Source organism: Artemia sp. Qi Xiang Cuo, chromosome 18, assembly GCF_049724085.1.
Source record: "Artemia sp. Qi Xiang Cuo chromosome 18, ASM4972408v1, whole genome shotgun sequence".
In the NCBI taxonomy this organism is placed as follows: domain Eukaryota; kingdom Metazoa; phylum Arthropoda; class Branchiopoda; order Anostraca; family Artemiidae; genus Artemia; species Artemia sp. Qi Xiang Cuo.
The window spans coordinates 53,666,725-53,679,442 of NC_142811.1; the positions used below are offsets into that span (position 1 = coordinate 53,666,725).

At 33.9% G+C, this 12,718-nt stretch overlaps 1 protein-coding gene across 1 annotated transcript in view; it reads left to right on the forward strand.

Annotated features, from left to right (window-relative positions):
• Positions 1-244: 244 nt before the first annotated feature.
• Positions 245-12,718, forward strand: part of LOC148941649 (26S proteasome non-ATPase regulatory subunit 1-like) — a 775,304-nt gene continuing 762,830 nt past the window's right edge. The window contains exon 1 of the mRNA XM_089104030.1: positions 245-346. Coding sequence (XP_088960156.1) covers positions 312-346 — 35 coding nt within the window. The 5' untranslated portion in view covers positions 245-311. The remainder of the gene's footprint in view (positions 347-12,718) is intronic.

Below are 12,718 nucleotides of genomic sequence, written 5' to 3' on the forward strand. Positions count from 1 at the left end.
AAGTAGGGTCTTGGTTCATTGTTGGATTTAGTTCGTATTTTTTAGGTTATTTTGTGCCTTTATGGCCAAGCCTGATTTAGTGAAATCCTTTTTCAAAGGATTTAGCTAATCCTTTTTTACTCCTTGTAGGACGAAGAAAGATACAATAAACGCCTGGAGAACTTAACCAATATTTTGAGTGGCGACACCACATTCGATCTACATCTACAATTTTTAATTAGGAATAATCACAGATTTAAATATTTTGAGGAAAACAAAAGACGGTTCGAGTTAGTGTTTGTCATTCAGTTACGGTTATAGCTCATGGATTGATGAATGCAGGAACAACTTCCGACTCGTTCCTTAGGTAAGTTTACTTTGGACTTCAAAATTTAGACAATTTCGGAATCACTCCTTAGATGAGTCGATTTCGGACTTTATAACTCAGACAATTTTGGACTCATTCCTTAGGAAAGTATAGTTCAAAACTCAAACAACTTTGAACTCATTCCTTAAGTCTTTATAATTTTTATTTACAGTTATGACTGTTAGATTTTTTTTTTATTTGGTATCGTAACGTGAACTAGGTTTGTGGCATTGTGGCTATCAGCAGTGATTCCGTTTATACTAAATTTTAGATTATAATAATTTATTTCAAAAATTTCTTCTCTAATATTTTTGACCTACTTTAATTCTTTATTTCTACTTTAAATTTGGATGTATACTTTTTTCCTTGCCGAGCCTATGGATTTTTGTTATGAAAATAGGAATTTTGGATACAACGGCGGGATTTCGGCAATAGCGATTGACAAACGTTCTTGTTTTTGTCGGACTTGGATAGACCCGCAAAACTTGAAACAAAATAACCAACGTGGAAGGACCGGCGTCATAGAAAAATACAAGCATCTATGCACATTTACAGCCAAAATGACTGAACGATATGCAGTTAGAAAAAATTTCGTAGTTAATTGTCAGTAATGAACGGACATATATTGGGAGAAACACATTTTCTATGGATCTTTTTTATTAAAGAAAGCATAAGACCAATTCTTATTAAAGTTTCTGATAGGCTGGACAAATTTTTTCATAAAAATATAAAAAAAGTTCAATTTCAAAATTGTCGCTAATGTCCAGTGATAAGAAAAAGAAGTATGAAGCAATGGAGCTAATAGGAAGTAATGATGTAGACTTTTAGAGTAAAAGAAAATAATTCCCATGTTTGTTGGGGAAAAAAAACCGGGGTTTTGAATGGACAAGGAAAATAATATTTTCATTTTACTTCGGTATATTTCATTAGGATTGATAAGGAATATTAAAAAGGGAGGAAGGAGTGGGGGAGGAGTCTCAGTCACTATTTGTAGTGACTGAATCTCCAGTCAGTGACTGATTTGCAGTGACTAACACGTGGAATCTCCTATTCTGCGTGTTTCAGGAGTCAAAAATATAATACAAAGCGTAAATCAAAATTGTGTTCCAAATTTTTTTCACATTTTAAGATAGGTTGCTTTTTACAAGTAAAATTTTGTATGTATGAGTAATAAGAACTAAAGTATTTGGAAAAACAACATCTAAATATCTAAAGAGCCAAATTGTATTAAAGCATTTTGAACTAATCGACAGTACTTGCTTAATTTGAAGAGGTGGACAGTAAATTTAATTTATGCAAAAGTGGCAGTAAAGAACATAATTATTGACAATATCCCTCTCAAAATTGGTCCAAAAGACCTTTGCCCTCTCAAAGCATTTTTGACCTAAAAAAGTTTTTTTCTGATTTTTAGTTCAGAAAAAAGTTTATTGCCAAAGAACATTTTTGTCATAAATCACTAGATTATTGTAAAAAATCACTAAATCTACCACCAAATCACTATAATTATAATACTATTTATCAGTGTAATTAATAGTTTATTTGCTTCTTTACCATGTTAGATATAGGCGCACGAAGAGGGCAGGCGTAAAATTACCCCCCTAGATATAAAAAAATACCTTTAGATTGGTGTTTTGTTTTTTGTCAAGGGATAATTACCCTTAAAATTTTGAAAGTCCCTTTTTGCACCTTTATGCAGAAAATAGCACAAGATCCTTAATTCCTCCCTGTAATTTCCTGATTTGGTACCCTAGGTTTATCCCACAATCGATGAAATTTGGTTATCCGTGTTCGAACTGATACTTCAATTATGCATTTAATTTTTTTCCTGGTCCATTCAAAACCCCGGTTTTTTTTCCCCAACAAAGATGGAAATTATTTTATTTTACTTTAGAGTCTATATTATTACTTCCTATTAACTACATTGCATCATAATTCTTTTTCTTATCACTGGACATTAGCGACAATTTTGAAATTGAACTTTTTTTTATATTTTTATGAAAAAATTTGTCCAGCCTATCAGAAACTTTAAAAAGCATTGGTCTTATGCTTTCTTTAATAAAAAAGATCCAAAGAAAATGTGTTTCTCCCAATATATTTCCGTTCATTACTGACAATTAACTAAGAAATTATTTCTAACTGCATATTGTTCAGTCATTTTGGCTGTAAATGTGCATAGATGCTTGTATTTTTCTATGACGTCGGTCCTTCCAAGTTGGTTATTTTGTTTCAAGTTTTGCGGGTCTATCCAAGTCCGACAAAAACAAGAACGTTTGTCAATCGCTATTGCCGAAATCCCGCCGTTGTATTCAAAATTCCTATTTTCATAACAAAAATCCATAGGCTCGGCAAGGAAAAAAGTATACATCCAAATTTAAAGTAGAAATAAAGCATTAAAGTAGGTCTAAAAATATTAGAGGAGAAATTTTCGAAATAAAGTAGTCTACTCTAAAATATAGTAGAAACGGAATCACTGCTGAGAGCCACAATGCCACCAAACTAGTTCAAGTTTCGATACCAAATAAAAAAAAAATCGTACCGTCAGAATTGACACTTAAAATTATAAAGACTTAAGGAATGAGTTCAAAGTTGTTTGAGTTTTGAACTATACTTTCCTAAGGAATGAGTCAAAAATTGTCTGAGTTTTAAAGTCCGAAATCGACTCATCTAAGGAGTGATTCCGAAATTGTCTAAATTTTGAAGTCCAAAGTAAACTTACCTAAGGAACGAGTCGGAAGTTGTTCCTGCATTCATCAATCTATGTGCTATAACCGTAGCTGAATGACAAACACTAACTCGAACCGTGTCTTTTGTTTTCTTCAAAATATTTAAATCTGTGATTATTCCTAATTAAAAATTGTAGATGTAGATCGAATGTGGTGGCGCCACTCAAAATATTGGTTAAGTTCTCCAGGCGTTTATTGTATCTTTCTCCGTCCTACCAGGAGTAAACAAGTATTAGATAAATACTTTGAAAAAAGAATACACTAAATAATTCTTGTCAAAAAAGGACCAAAATAAACAAAAAAATACGAACTAAAACAAAAAACTAACCACTACCCTAATTATTGAAAAACGTTGGGACTATTATTAAAAACTGGAGTTAATAAACAAACTCGTGGGGGGGGTATTTTAAAAACTAGCCCTTGGATATTCACATTTTTTTAAAATTTTAACTTAAAATAACAACAAAATATTTTTTTTTAAAATAAAAAAAAATACATTTTTAAAAATTTAGAAATTGGATGTAAAAAATATCTACTGCAGGAGTGGATATTATCTTCAGCTTATACTTATAAGAAAATAAATTCGGCAATATTTTCTAACACTGATTTTGTACTAAGCTTCAAACTTTTGATATGGTTTTTTAAGGTTTTTGAATTATTGTAATATCTTGCTAGTATGTATACAAATATTTTAGTAATTTCATGCAGTTTAATGTTTTTTAATACTGAGATCTTTTCAAAAATATTCGATCATTAAAGCAAATCTGATTTCTAACAAAGATTACTGATTACTAAAATTTTCCTGAACAAATATTAAGCCGCTTTAGAGAAAGAATACATAAATAAACAAATACACATTGATTGCTCACTTATAAAGATAGTAGGGCGAGTGGTATATGCTGGGACAGATTTTGGAAAACCTCCAAAATGTATGGTTAACATTGGAGTAGGAAAATGGTTTATAGCACAAATGAAAGCCCCAGAACTGCTGCATAAACTGTGATTTTTCTAGATTTTTCTTATATAGCTATAAGAAAAAAAAGGAGGGTGTACCTGCTTTTACCATTTGTCCCACTAAGTACCAGGGGTGGTATATCTTGGGACACGAGGTGGCATACTGTGGGACATTGTAAAAAGATTCATGTATTGGTGAAAAACTTTGACTTTTTTTTTGCTTTTCCAGCTCTTCCAACTGCCCCAACTTTTACTCTAACCCTGTCACCCGGTGCTTTCTTATATTTTCTTTAGGATTCTTGTTTTTCAATCTGTTTTTTTCACAGGAGTCTAGTAGGAATCTGTGTAGAGACTTTCGTCCAGCCTCTGTCAATCAGTACATGTGACGTGGCTGGCAAAACTGCAAAATATGTGTGGGACTCATGGGTGTTGATTATCAGAAGCTTCGGGTTTTCAGGCGAAGCATGCGAGTAAGTCTTGAAATGTTTGCAATATTCAAACACAGTTCTTGGTTTACCCATCCAGAAGGCGAGGCTCCTCCAGCAAAGTTAGCAGGAGCACCAGTTAGCGTGTGAGGTTAAAATTTCTTGCATGGGAATATACAGTAGGGTGGAAAGTACTGCCCACTGGCAGAGATGGTTCTAACCATATTCAATAGCACGCCACACTCAGCTGAGGTACTTTGCCCACTATTGTCCTATCCTTCTTGGCAAAAACCTTTGGAGGAACATGAACAGTGGTGACTGAAGTTCACCATAGTTGAATATGTTACTTAGACTAAATGGAGTTTTCTTCAAAACTGACAGCAAGTTGGAGAAAAACTCCTGTGCATTGTGCTTGTAAGGGCTTGTGGCATGTCCCAAACTTAGTCCTTTTGCCTTTCCAGGTGAAAGCTCTGGGTTTCAAGTCTTAAATCAAGCTAACCAGTCTATGCCGGCTTCTCAGGAGTCTGCCCAGCTGTCTAGGACAGTCTTGTTGTTAGCAACAGAGTATTTGTAAGCAAGTGTTCTGCTTTCTCGACTGGTTAGACCGTAACATATTCTGCTCACTTGCAGCAAGCATTGAGAGTGATGCTTCTTCTTCAGGTGTAAAAATATTAGCCAATCCGAACTGTAAGAATTCATACAGTGTTGGCGGCATGGGGGAGATGAGGATGTTAATAATATGCCTACTCCACTCAGAGAGAAAGAGAGAGAAAGAGAGAGACAGAGAGAGAGAGAGAGAGCTTATGGTATTCTCTAAACTCAATATAAGACCTGAAGATAATTACAAAACATTGCCCCAAGAATGGCAAAGCTGCCTATGGGGCAGCTTTGTAAAAAAACAACCGATCTTAACAGGTGAAAAAAATTTGAAACACATTTTTGCTTTACGCTTTGTATTATATTTTTGACTCCTGAAACACGCAGAATAGGAGATTCTACGTGTTAGTCACTGCAAATCAGTCACTGAATGGAGATTCAGTCACTACAAATAGCGACTGAGACTCCTCCCCCCCTCCTTCCTCCCTTTTTAATATTTCTTATCAATCCTAATGAAATATACCGAAGTTAAATGAAAATATTATACTTTAGAAACAAATTTGGGTTATACTTAGGCACATTAGGAGGGGGGGGGGTCACGGAGAGCGGGTAGTGTAAATTATGTTCGGGGATATGTCCTGAGGATACTTGATAAAAGATTTCCAAAGATTATACTTTTCTGCCAGCCGTCTATGGCTGAACGGAAAGCACATTGTCCGCAGTTTGGGTGGGAGGATGTCACAAGGATACGCACACGGGGCAATATGCTACTAACTGTTACTAACAATACTAATAGTAAGCATAGTAAGTCAAGATATCGTAAAATTCTGATCATATACTTCAATATTTAAAAGAGGAGGGCTTTGAATAGATTGGAATCGAGGAGTCTGTATAGAATAGAAGAATAGAATATGATTTATTGGCGAAAATAGCACGAAATCTAGCACATTTATCTCAGAATTACAATAATAAAACATATGTTAGTTGATAAAAATAAAACAAAAAATTAAATCAATAATAAAACAGATATTAGGGAATAAAAATAAAACAAAAGTTATAATAATTATTAAAATTGAAAACAAAATAGGGGAAAAAAATTTTTTTGTACCTATTGGTAAACAATTTTGGACACAGGTCCAGTTGGGTATTTGGAGCTCTACAAACATTGAGTCTTGTTTTATTAAGGATTGGGGTATTTTCTTTAAAGGGAGGGATAAAACGTCGATGATACTCAGAAGTAAGGCAATTGTGACCAAAGTTCATGGTGAGGATCTGACGTCGTGATTCTAATGTAGTAAGTTTAAGTCTAGCCAAACCTTCATCGTATAAAGTATAGGCCGTCTCCAGCATAATTTTAATAGCTTTTTTTTATTGTTTTCAGTTTTAGAACATTAGTCTTTCGTCAACACTGGGTGCAAGACAGGGCAAGCATATTCCAGACAGGGTCTTATGTAAGAACAATAAATTATTTTAAGGTTTTTGATTGATATGGAGAACCGTTTGAGAAGGGAGAAAGATTTAAGGAGAAAACTACCAGATTTAAATATGTGGAAAATGTGGGGAGTTCTATTTCAGGTCATTATCCAACTGCACACCAAGCAGTTTAACCGTATTTAGATTTGGTGTGTCAAGGTAGTTATTGATAGGTGGTATATTTAAAAAAAAGAAAATTGCTGGAAATTACTTTTGGGTATGCTTAACTTGAGTTTAACATTGTCAAGATCATTCTTTAAATTGTCAATGAGTGAGTCGAGTGTAACATTCAAAGTAATTAGATGTTTGAAAAAAGGTTGAGTAATGTCGAATCATCTGCAAATTTACATGAGTTGCCAAAACTGGGTAAAGCATTATTAAAAACAATTAAAAATGCTAAAGGACCTAACTTAGTCCCTTGAGGTGCTCCACAGGAAATCGAGGAAAAACCAGATGAATCCTCGTTAGAGAGGGCTAGAAATTGCTCACGGCCAGACAAAAAACTAGCTAACATACGTAAAACAAAATCTCGTGCAACTAAATCCATTGCATTATCTATAACTGTCTGATGATCCAAATTGTCAAAGGCTTTTCTAATATCAGCAAAAAAAGCCTCAACGTAGGAACTATTCAACTCAAGATGTTTGAAAATAGTGTCAAGTATATAAATTAAGCAATGCGTGGTGCTATGATCCGGCCTAAAGCCAAACTGATTCGGGTTAAATTTATCATGAATATCGTCCAAAATTAAATTGTAAATAAAACTTTCAAATATTACAGAGAAAATGGAGGTTTTATATATTGTACTTAAGTCAGAGGTACATTTTGGGGTCTTAGTTTTCGATATAGGAGATATAATGTCTCGTTTAATATACACTGGAAAAATACCATCTACAAAACATTGGTTAAAAATAACAGTTAAAAAATACACTTAAATACTGTGCACAGTCAACCATCCATTTGGTAGGGATATAACTTGGGTACACTGACTTATTTGTTACAAGAGTTCCGAGTTTAAGTTGAGTCTGATGAATTTCAATCACAGAAATGTCACTTACTGCACTGTTGGCCGGCATGTGTTGGCGTGACGGGTGAATTTACAAATTAAAGCAAAATGATCATTTGTGACATCCGCACCCACTGGGTCACCATTACTGTCCAGTAAGAAAATCTTTGAAGAGACCTTTCCCATGAGATCTTGGACACTTTTGTGGAATTTCTTAGGAAAAGAATACAATAACTTATTGAGCACGTCTGCACCAAGCTCCTTTCTTGCTTTGCTGATTTTGCTAACAGCGATGTTCCTAAGTTTTCGAGATTCTTTGAAAATCCTTCCTTAAAGAGTTTATCACGCTCTTTTATTAGGCACATTTTTTTTTATTTATCCATAGTTTGCAGTTAGATTTGTGAGTAACATTCTTCACTGAAAAGGTGTCACAATATAACTGGAAAATTTCCACTGAAAACTTAGAAGCCATTTCATTGCTATTGGTAATACATATGATATTGGCCCAAAATTTGGAACTTTAATTTTTAAGCTAAGTTTTAGCTGTGTTTGTCTTGGTTCTACGGTGAGTAGTCAGTGGTATTTTCAGCTTCCTTTGGTATATTTCATTAGGATTGAGCGTCATAAAAATGTAATAGAAAAATATCTTGTATAATATAAATGCTTTGAAGAGTCTTTTTAATAATCAATCAATCGAATTAATCAATCAATAAATTAAGAACAATAAAATACTTCAACACAAAACATACCCCTATTTTCCTTTTAAAATCTTCATTGTGAAAAACAACTGGTCCTAATAGGGAAAAAATTTTAAACACATATTTAGTTTTTCTCTTCTTATTATATTTTTTGTCTCCTGACACACTCTCATATTCCTTTTGACTCTTAAAAAGTTACATATAACAGTACTTCACTCTCTCTCTCTCTCTCTCTCTCTCGCTCTATCTCTATCTCTCTCTCCCTCTCTCCTCTCTCTCTCTCCTCTCTCTCTCCTCTCTCCTCTCTCTCTCTCTCTCTCCCTCTTCTCTCTCTCTCTCTCTCTCTCTCTCTCTCTCTCTCTCTCTCTCTCTCTCTCTCTCTCTCTCTCTCTCTCTCTCTCTCTCTCTCTCTCTCTCTCTCTCTCTCTCTCTCTCTCTCTCTCTCTCGAGGATTAATTATATTTAACCAATGACCTTTTTTGTACCCTCTTTCAGTAACAACAGTCCAGATATGGGCAAATTTTGATCATATGTTTAAATATTTAAAAGAATGAAGGGAATTAGGAACTTACTGGGAGGTTGTAAAGAAGGGGCCTTTGAATAGATTGGGATGGAGAAGGAGTCTGTGTAGCTGTGTTTGTCTCAGGTGGCTTGGTGCTGCGGTGAGTTGTCAGTAGTATTAAGAAATGCTAATTACCAGGAAATTCCACGAACTGCGTTCTAAAGACAAAAAAAGACTAAAGCTTAAAAATATTTCTGATATTTAACTATAGAAGTTTAGAATGAAAAATAAACCCTTTTTTAAGTTAAACAAGATAAAAATAGTTTTCTAATGTGGTTTCAACAGAAAAAGGGTAAATTATCTAAATGATGCATTCGTTAACTGTTTTTTCTGCGAGTTTTGGTTTATCTAAAAAAAACATTTTGTAAGAATAACCAATAATCTTGTATATATGTATTTCGAAAAAATATTTATATCGCGACTGTTTTTAATTTAGATAATTTTAGATGTTGAATTAGGTTTTCTGCCATCCGGGATGCTTGCCAGCTTTTGTCTCCCTACTCTATATCCATCCCTTTTTGCCCTTTCCTTAAGCAGAGTTTTTCTTTGCTAGTTGTGTGGAAAAGCCATTCCCAAATAACAAATATTATTTGTAAACCTCGGACAGAGTATATTACAGCCCCAACCCACCGAGCTCTTTGAGGCTACCATTTTTACTTCAAAATTTAATGTAGAAGCAACAGTAAAATGTTTGTTTGGATTTTTTTTTGGAGGGGGGGATTCACCACTCATATACAGAATGGTTTGTTTGTTATAATTTTTAATGTTACTCTTTACTGTTAAACTTTTTTTTTGTAATTTATTATAGTTTTTTAAAAAATATTAAGAAATACATGCTATAAATAATTGTGTACACACTTTTTAAAGGTGAAAAACCTCAACGGTTACGAAAGAGTAAAAATAAAAAAAATAAAAAAAATTAAGGTATTCAATACCTAAGCAAAATAATCATCTGTCTATTTTGTGTCAGTTAACGCATCCCTCCTTCTGATAAAAACTTCAGACAGACAGGTGTGGAATAGCAATAAATTAGAAAAGGCTAGAAAGTAACCTGACAACTAAAATAATATCACAGGGCACTTCAACCAGGAAGAAACTTAGCCAGGCATCGAACCCTTACCCGTGAGACAAAAGATTCCATGCCCGCCAACCACTTAGCCAGGATGGTAATTCTTGAAACCAGGATATACTTCTTGAAATATTTATATTAATGATCTTACTCTTAAGTAGTTACAATAGAAGTAGTAGTAGTAGTAGTATTAGTAGCAGCTTGCATATATTGCCTTTTGGTCAATTGATCCTCCCATTTCAGCATTGTCTGAAAGTTTCAACTTAATGCCCAAATCAATTCACAAGACACACTCTTTTGACAATCTGCATGCACATAGTGCCTTTTGATTTAGGGCAATTTCTATCAGTCTGTGGTCCCACTCTAACTACTGTGATACTATTGCTGTTACGACCAGGTTATTCATATGAAGGTGAAAATTTGAGAGAATATTTAGGGAGGATTTAAACTAAATAAAACACTGTATGTAAATGCTGATTGTCAATTGAGCAAGTCTTTAGAATGGATTTGGGAATTTCATTGGAGGTTTTAGAGAATGCTTAAAGGGGAAGATCAAGTGATGCAAAGATAATAAAAGCATGATACTACTAATGCTACAGCCAGTGCTACTTTTGCTACTTCTTATGCTGCTACTAAAGTACTTCAAATGCATTTACGGTGGACTAAGAGTATTGCGATGAAAAGGGCGTCAAAAGGGAACATCAGGAATATTTTGAAACGGCGTATCGCATCAAGGTGAACCTTCCAGGGTATCATGAGGGAGATTTTCAAATGACCAAATGCGTGCTACGACTGTTATTGACACTGCTGCTATTTCTGGTACTACCATTCTGTTACTACTTCTGCTACTGTTACTACCAATCGCTAGCTCATTTACGATTCAATAAACCGACAAACGTATGTTACTTTTAAAGTTGTGAATCTTTTCTTGCACAATTAATACATAATACCTGTGAAATTCATCAAACTTACTGTTTATTCCTTCTTCTTTTAACGTAGGGATTTTTTTTCTAGATGTCTAAATTATCAAGAGGGTTGCATGTGGCAGTTGTCACCATTGCATGTGGCAGGAGTCACGGGCACTTTAGCTTCTGCAGTTATATATTGCCGATAGAATGTACAAACATTTTAAGTAAGTACTTTCCTGAAAATATCAGTTTTTTAATAAAGACTTTTTTGTCATCTAGATTGGCAATCTGTCTTATGTCTTAGCCACCTTAGCCTTTCCTTTACTATTTCTTTATCCTGAGCCTTCCTTTATCTAGAAAGCGGGATAGATTCATATTTTTGTACAACTTGTGTGTGATTACGGTTGGTACAAACGATCAACTAAAAACTATCTTTAAAAATTCCTTTGGAAAAAATGAACCGAGTCTGTTGATTTTTTAATTAAACCTCTTCCCGTGATATAACTGGTCCTCTGAAGTCGATTCTGAACGGTGTAGCGCTCTATCTATTAGTGCTTAGAAATATTTAAAAAATCTTATAAAGTAAAATATTGTAAATTTTTGAGTTTGGGGGGAAGGGGGATTTAAAAAACATCTTCCCGTAAAACAATTTGTCCTCTGAAGTCTATTATAATATTTTTAGAACTCTATCTATTTGTAATTTATAAATATTTACAAAACGTTAAATTCAAAATTTTGAGTTGGGGGGGAAGGGGGGTTTTAAAAAAATCTTACGATGAGATATATTGTCCTCTAAAGTCGATTATACTTTTTTTAGCACTCTATCTATCATTGCTTTTGAAATATTTAAAAAGGTTCTGAAGTAAAAATTTTGAAATTTTTTATTTTGGGGGAAAGGGGATTGCAAAAACATCTTCCCATGACATTAATTGTCTTTTAAAGTTGATTCTGATGTTTGTAACGCTCTATGTCTTAGCGCTTTAGAAATATTTAAACAAAATTCTAAAGTATAAATTTTGGAAAATTTTGAGCTTGGGGGGAAGGGAGATTTCAAAAAGATCTTCCCGTGACATAAATTGTCCTCTAAAGTCGATTCTGATGTTTGTAGCGCTCTTAGTCTTAGCGCTTTACAAATATTTAAAAAGCTTCTTAAGTAGAATTTTAGAAAACTTTGAGTGTGGGGGAAGGTGGATTTTAAGAGCCTCTTGCAGCGATATAACGTATCCTCTGAAGTCGATTCTGACGTTTGTAGCACTCTATCTATTAGTGCTTTAGAAATATTTAAAAAGCTTCTAAAGTAGAATTTTGGAAAATTTTGAGTTAGGGGGGAAAGGGGATTTCAAAAACATCTTCCCATAACAAAATTTGTCCTCTGAAGTCGATTCTGATATTTGTAGCGCTCAATCTATTAGTGCTTTAGAAATATTTAAAAAGCTTCTAAATTAGAATTTTGGAAAATTTTGAGTTTGGGGGGAAGGAGGATTTCAAAAACATCTTCCCATAACATAAATTGTCCTCTGAAGTCGATTCTGGTATTTGTAGCGCTCTATATATTAGTTCTTTAGAAATATTTAAAAAGCTTCTAAAGTAGAATTTTGGAAAATTTTAAGTTTGGGGGGAAGGGAGATTTTCAAAACATCTTCCCGTGATATAATTTGTCCCCTGAAGTCGATTCTGATGTTTTTACCACTCTATCTATTACTGCTTTAGAAATATTTTAAAAGCCTCTAAAATATAATTTTGGAAAATTTTGAGTTAGGGGGGAAGGGGGATTTCAAAAACATTTTCCCTTGAAATAACTTGTCCTCTGAAGTCGATTCTGAAACTTGTAGCGCTCTATCTATTAGTGCTTTAGAAATATTTAAAAAAGCTCCTAAAGCAGAATTTTGGAAATTTTTGAGTTTGGGGCGAAAGGGGGATTTTAAAAACCTCTTCCCGTGATATAACGTGTCCTCTG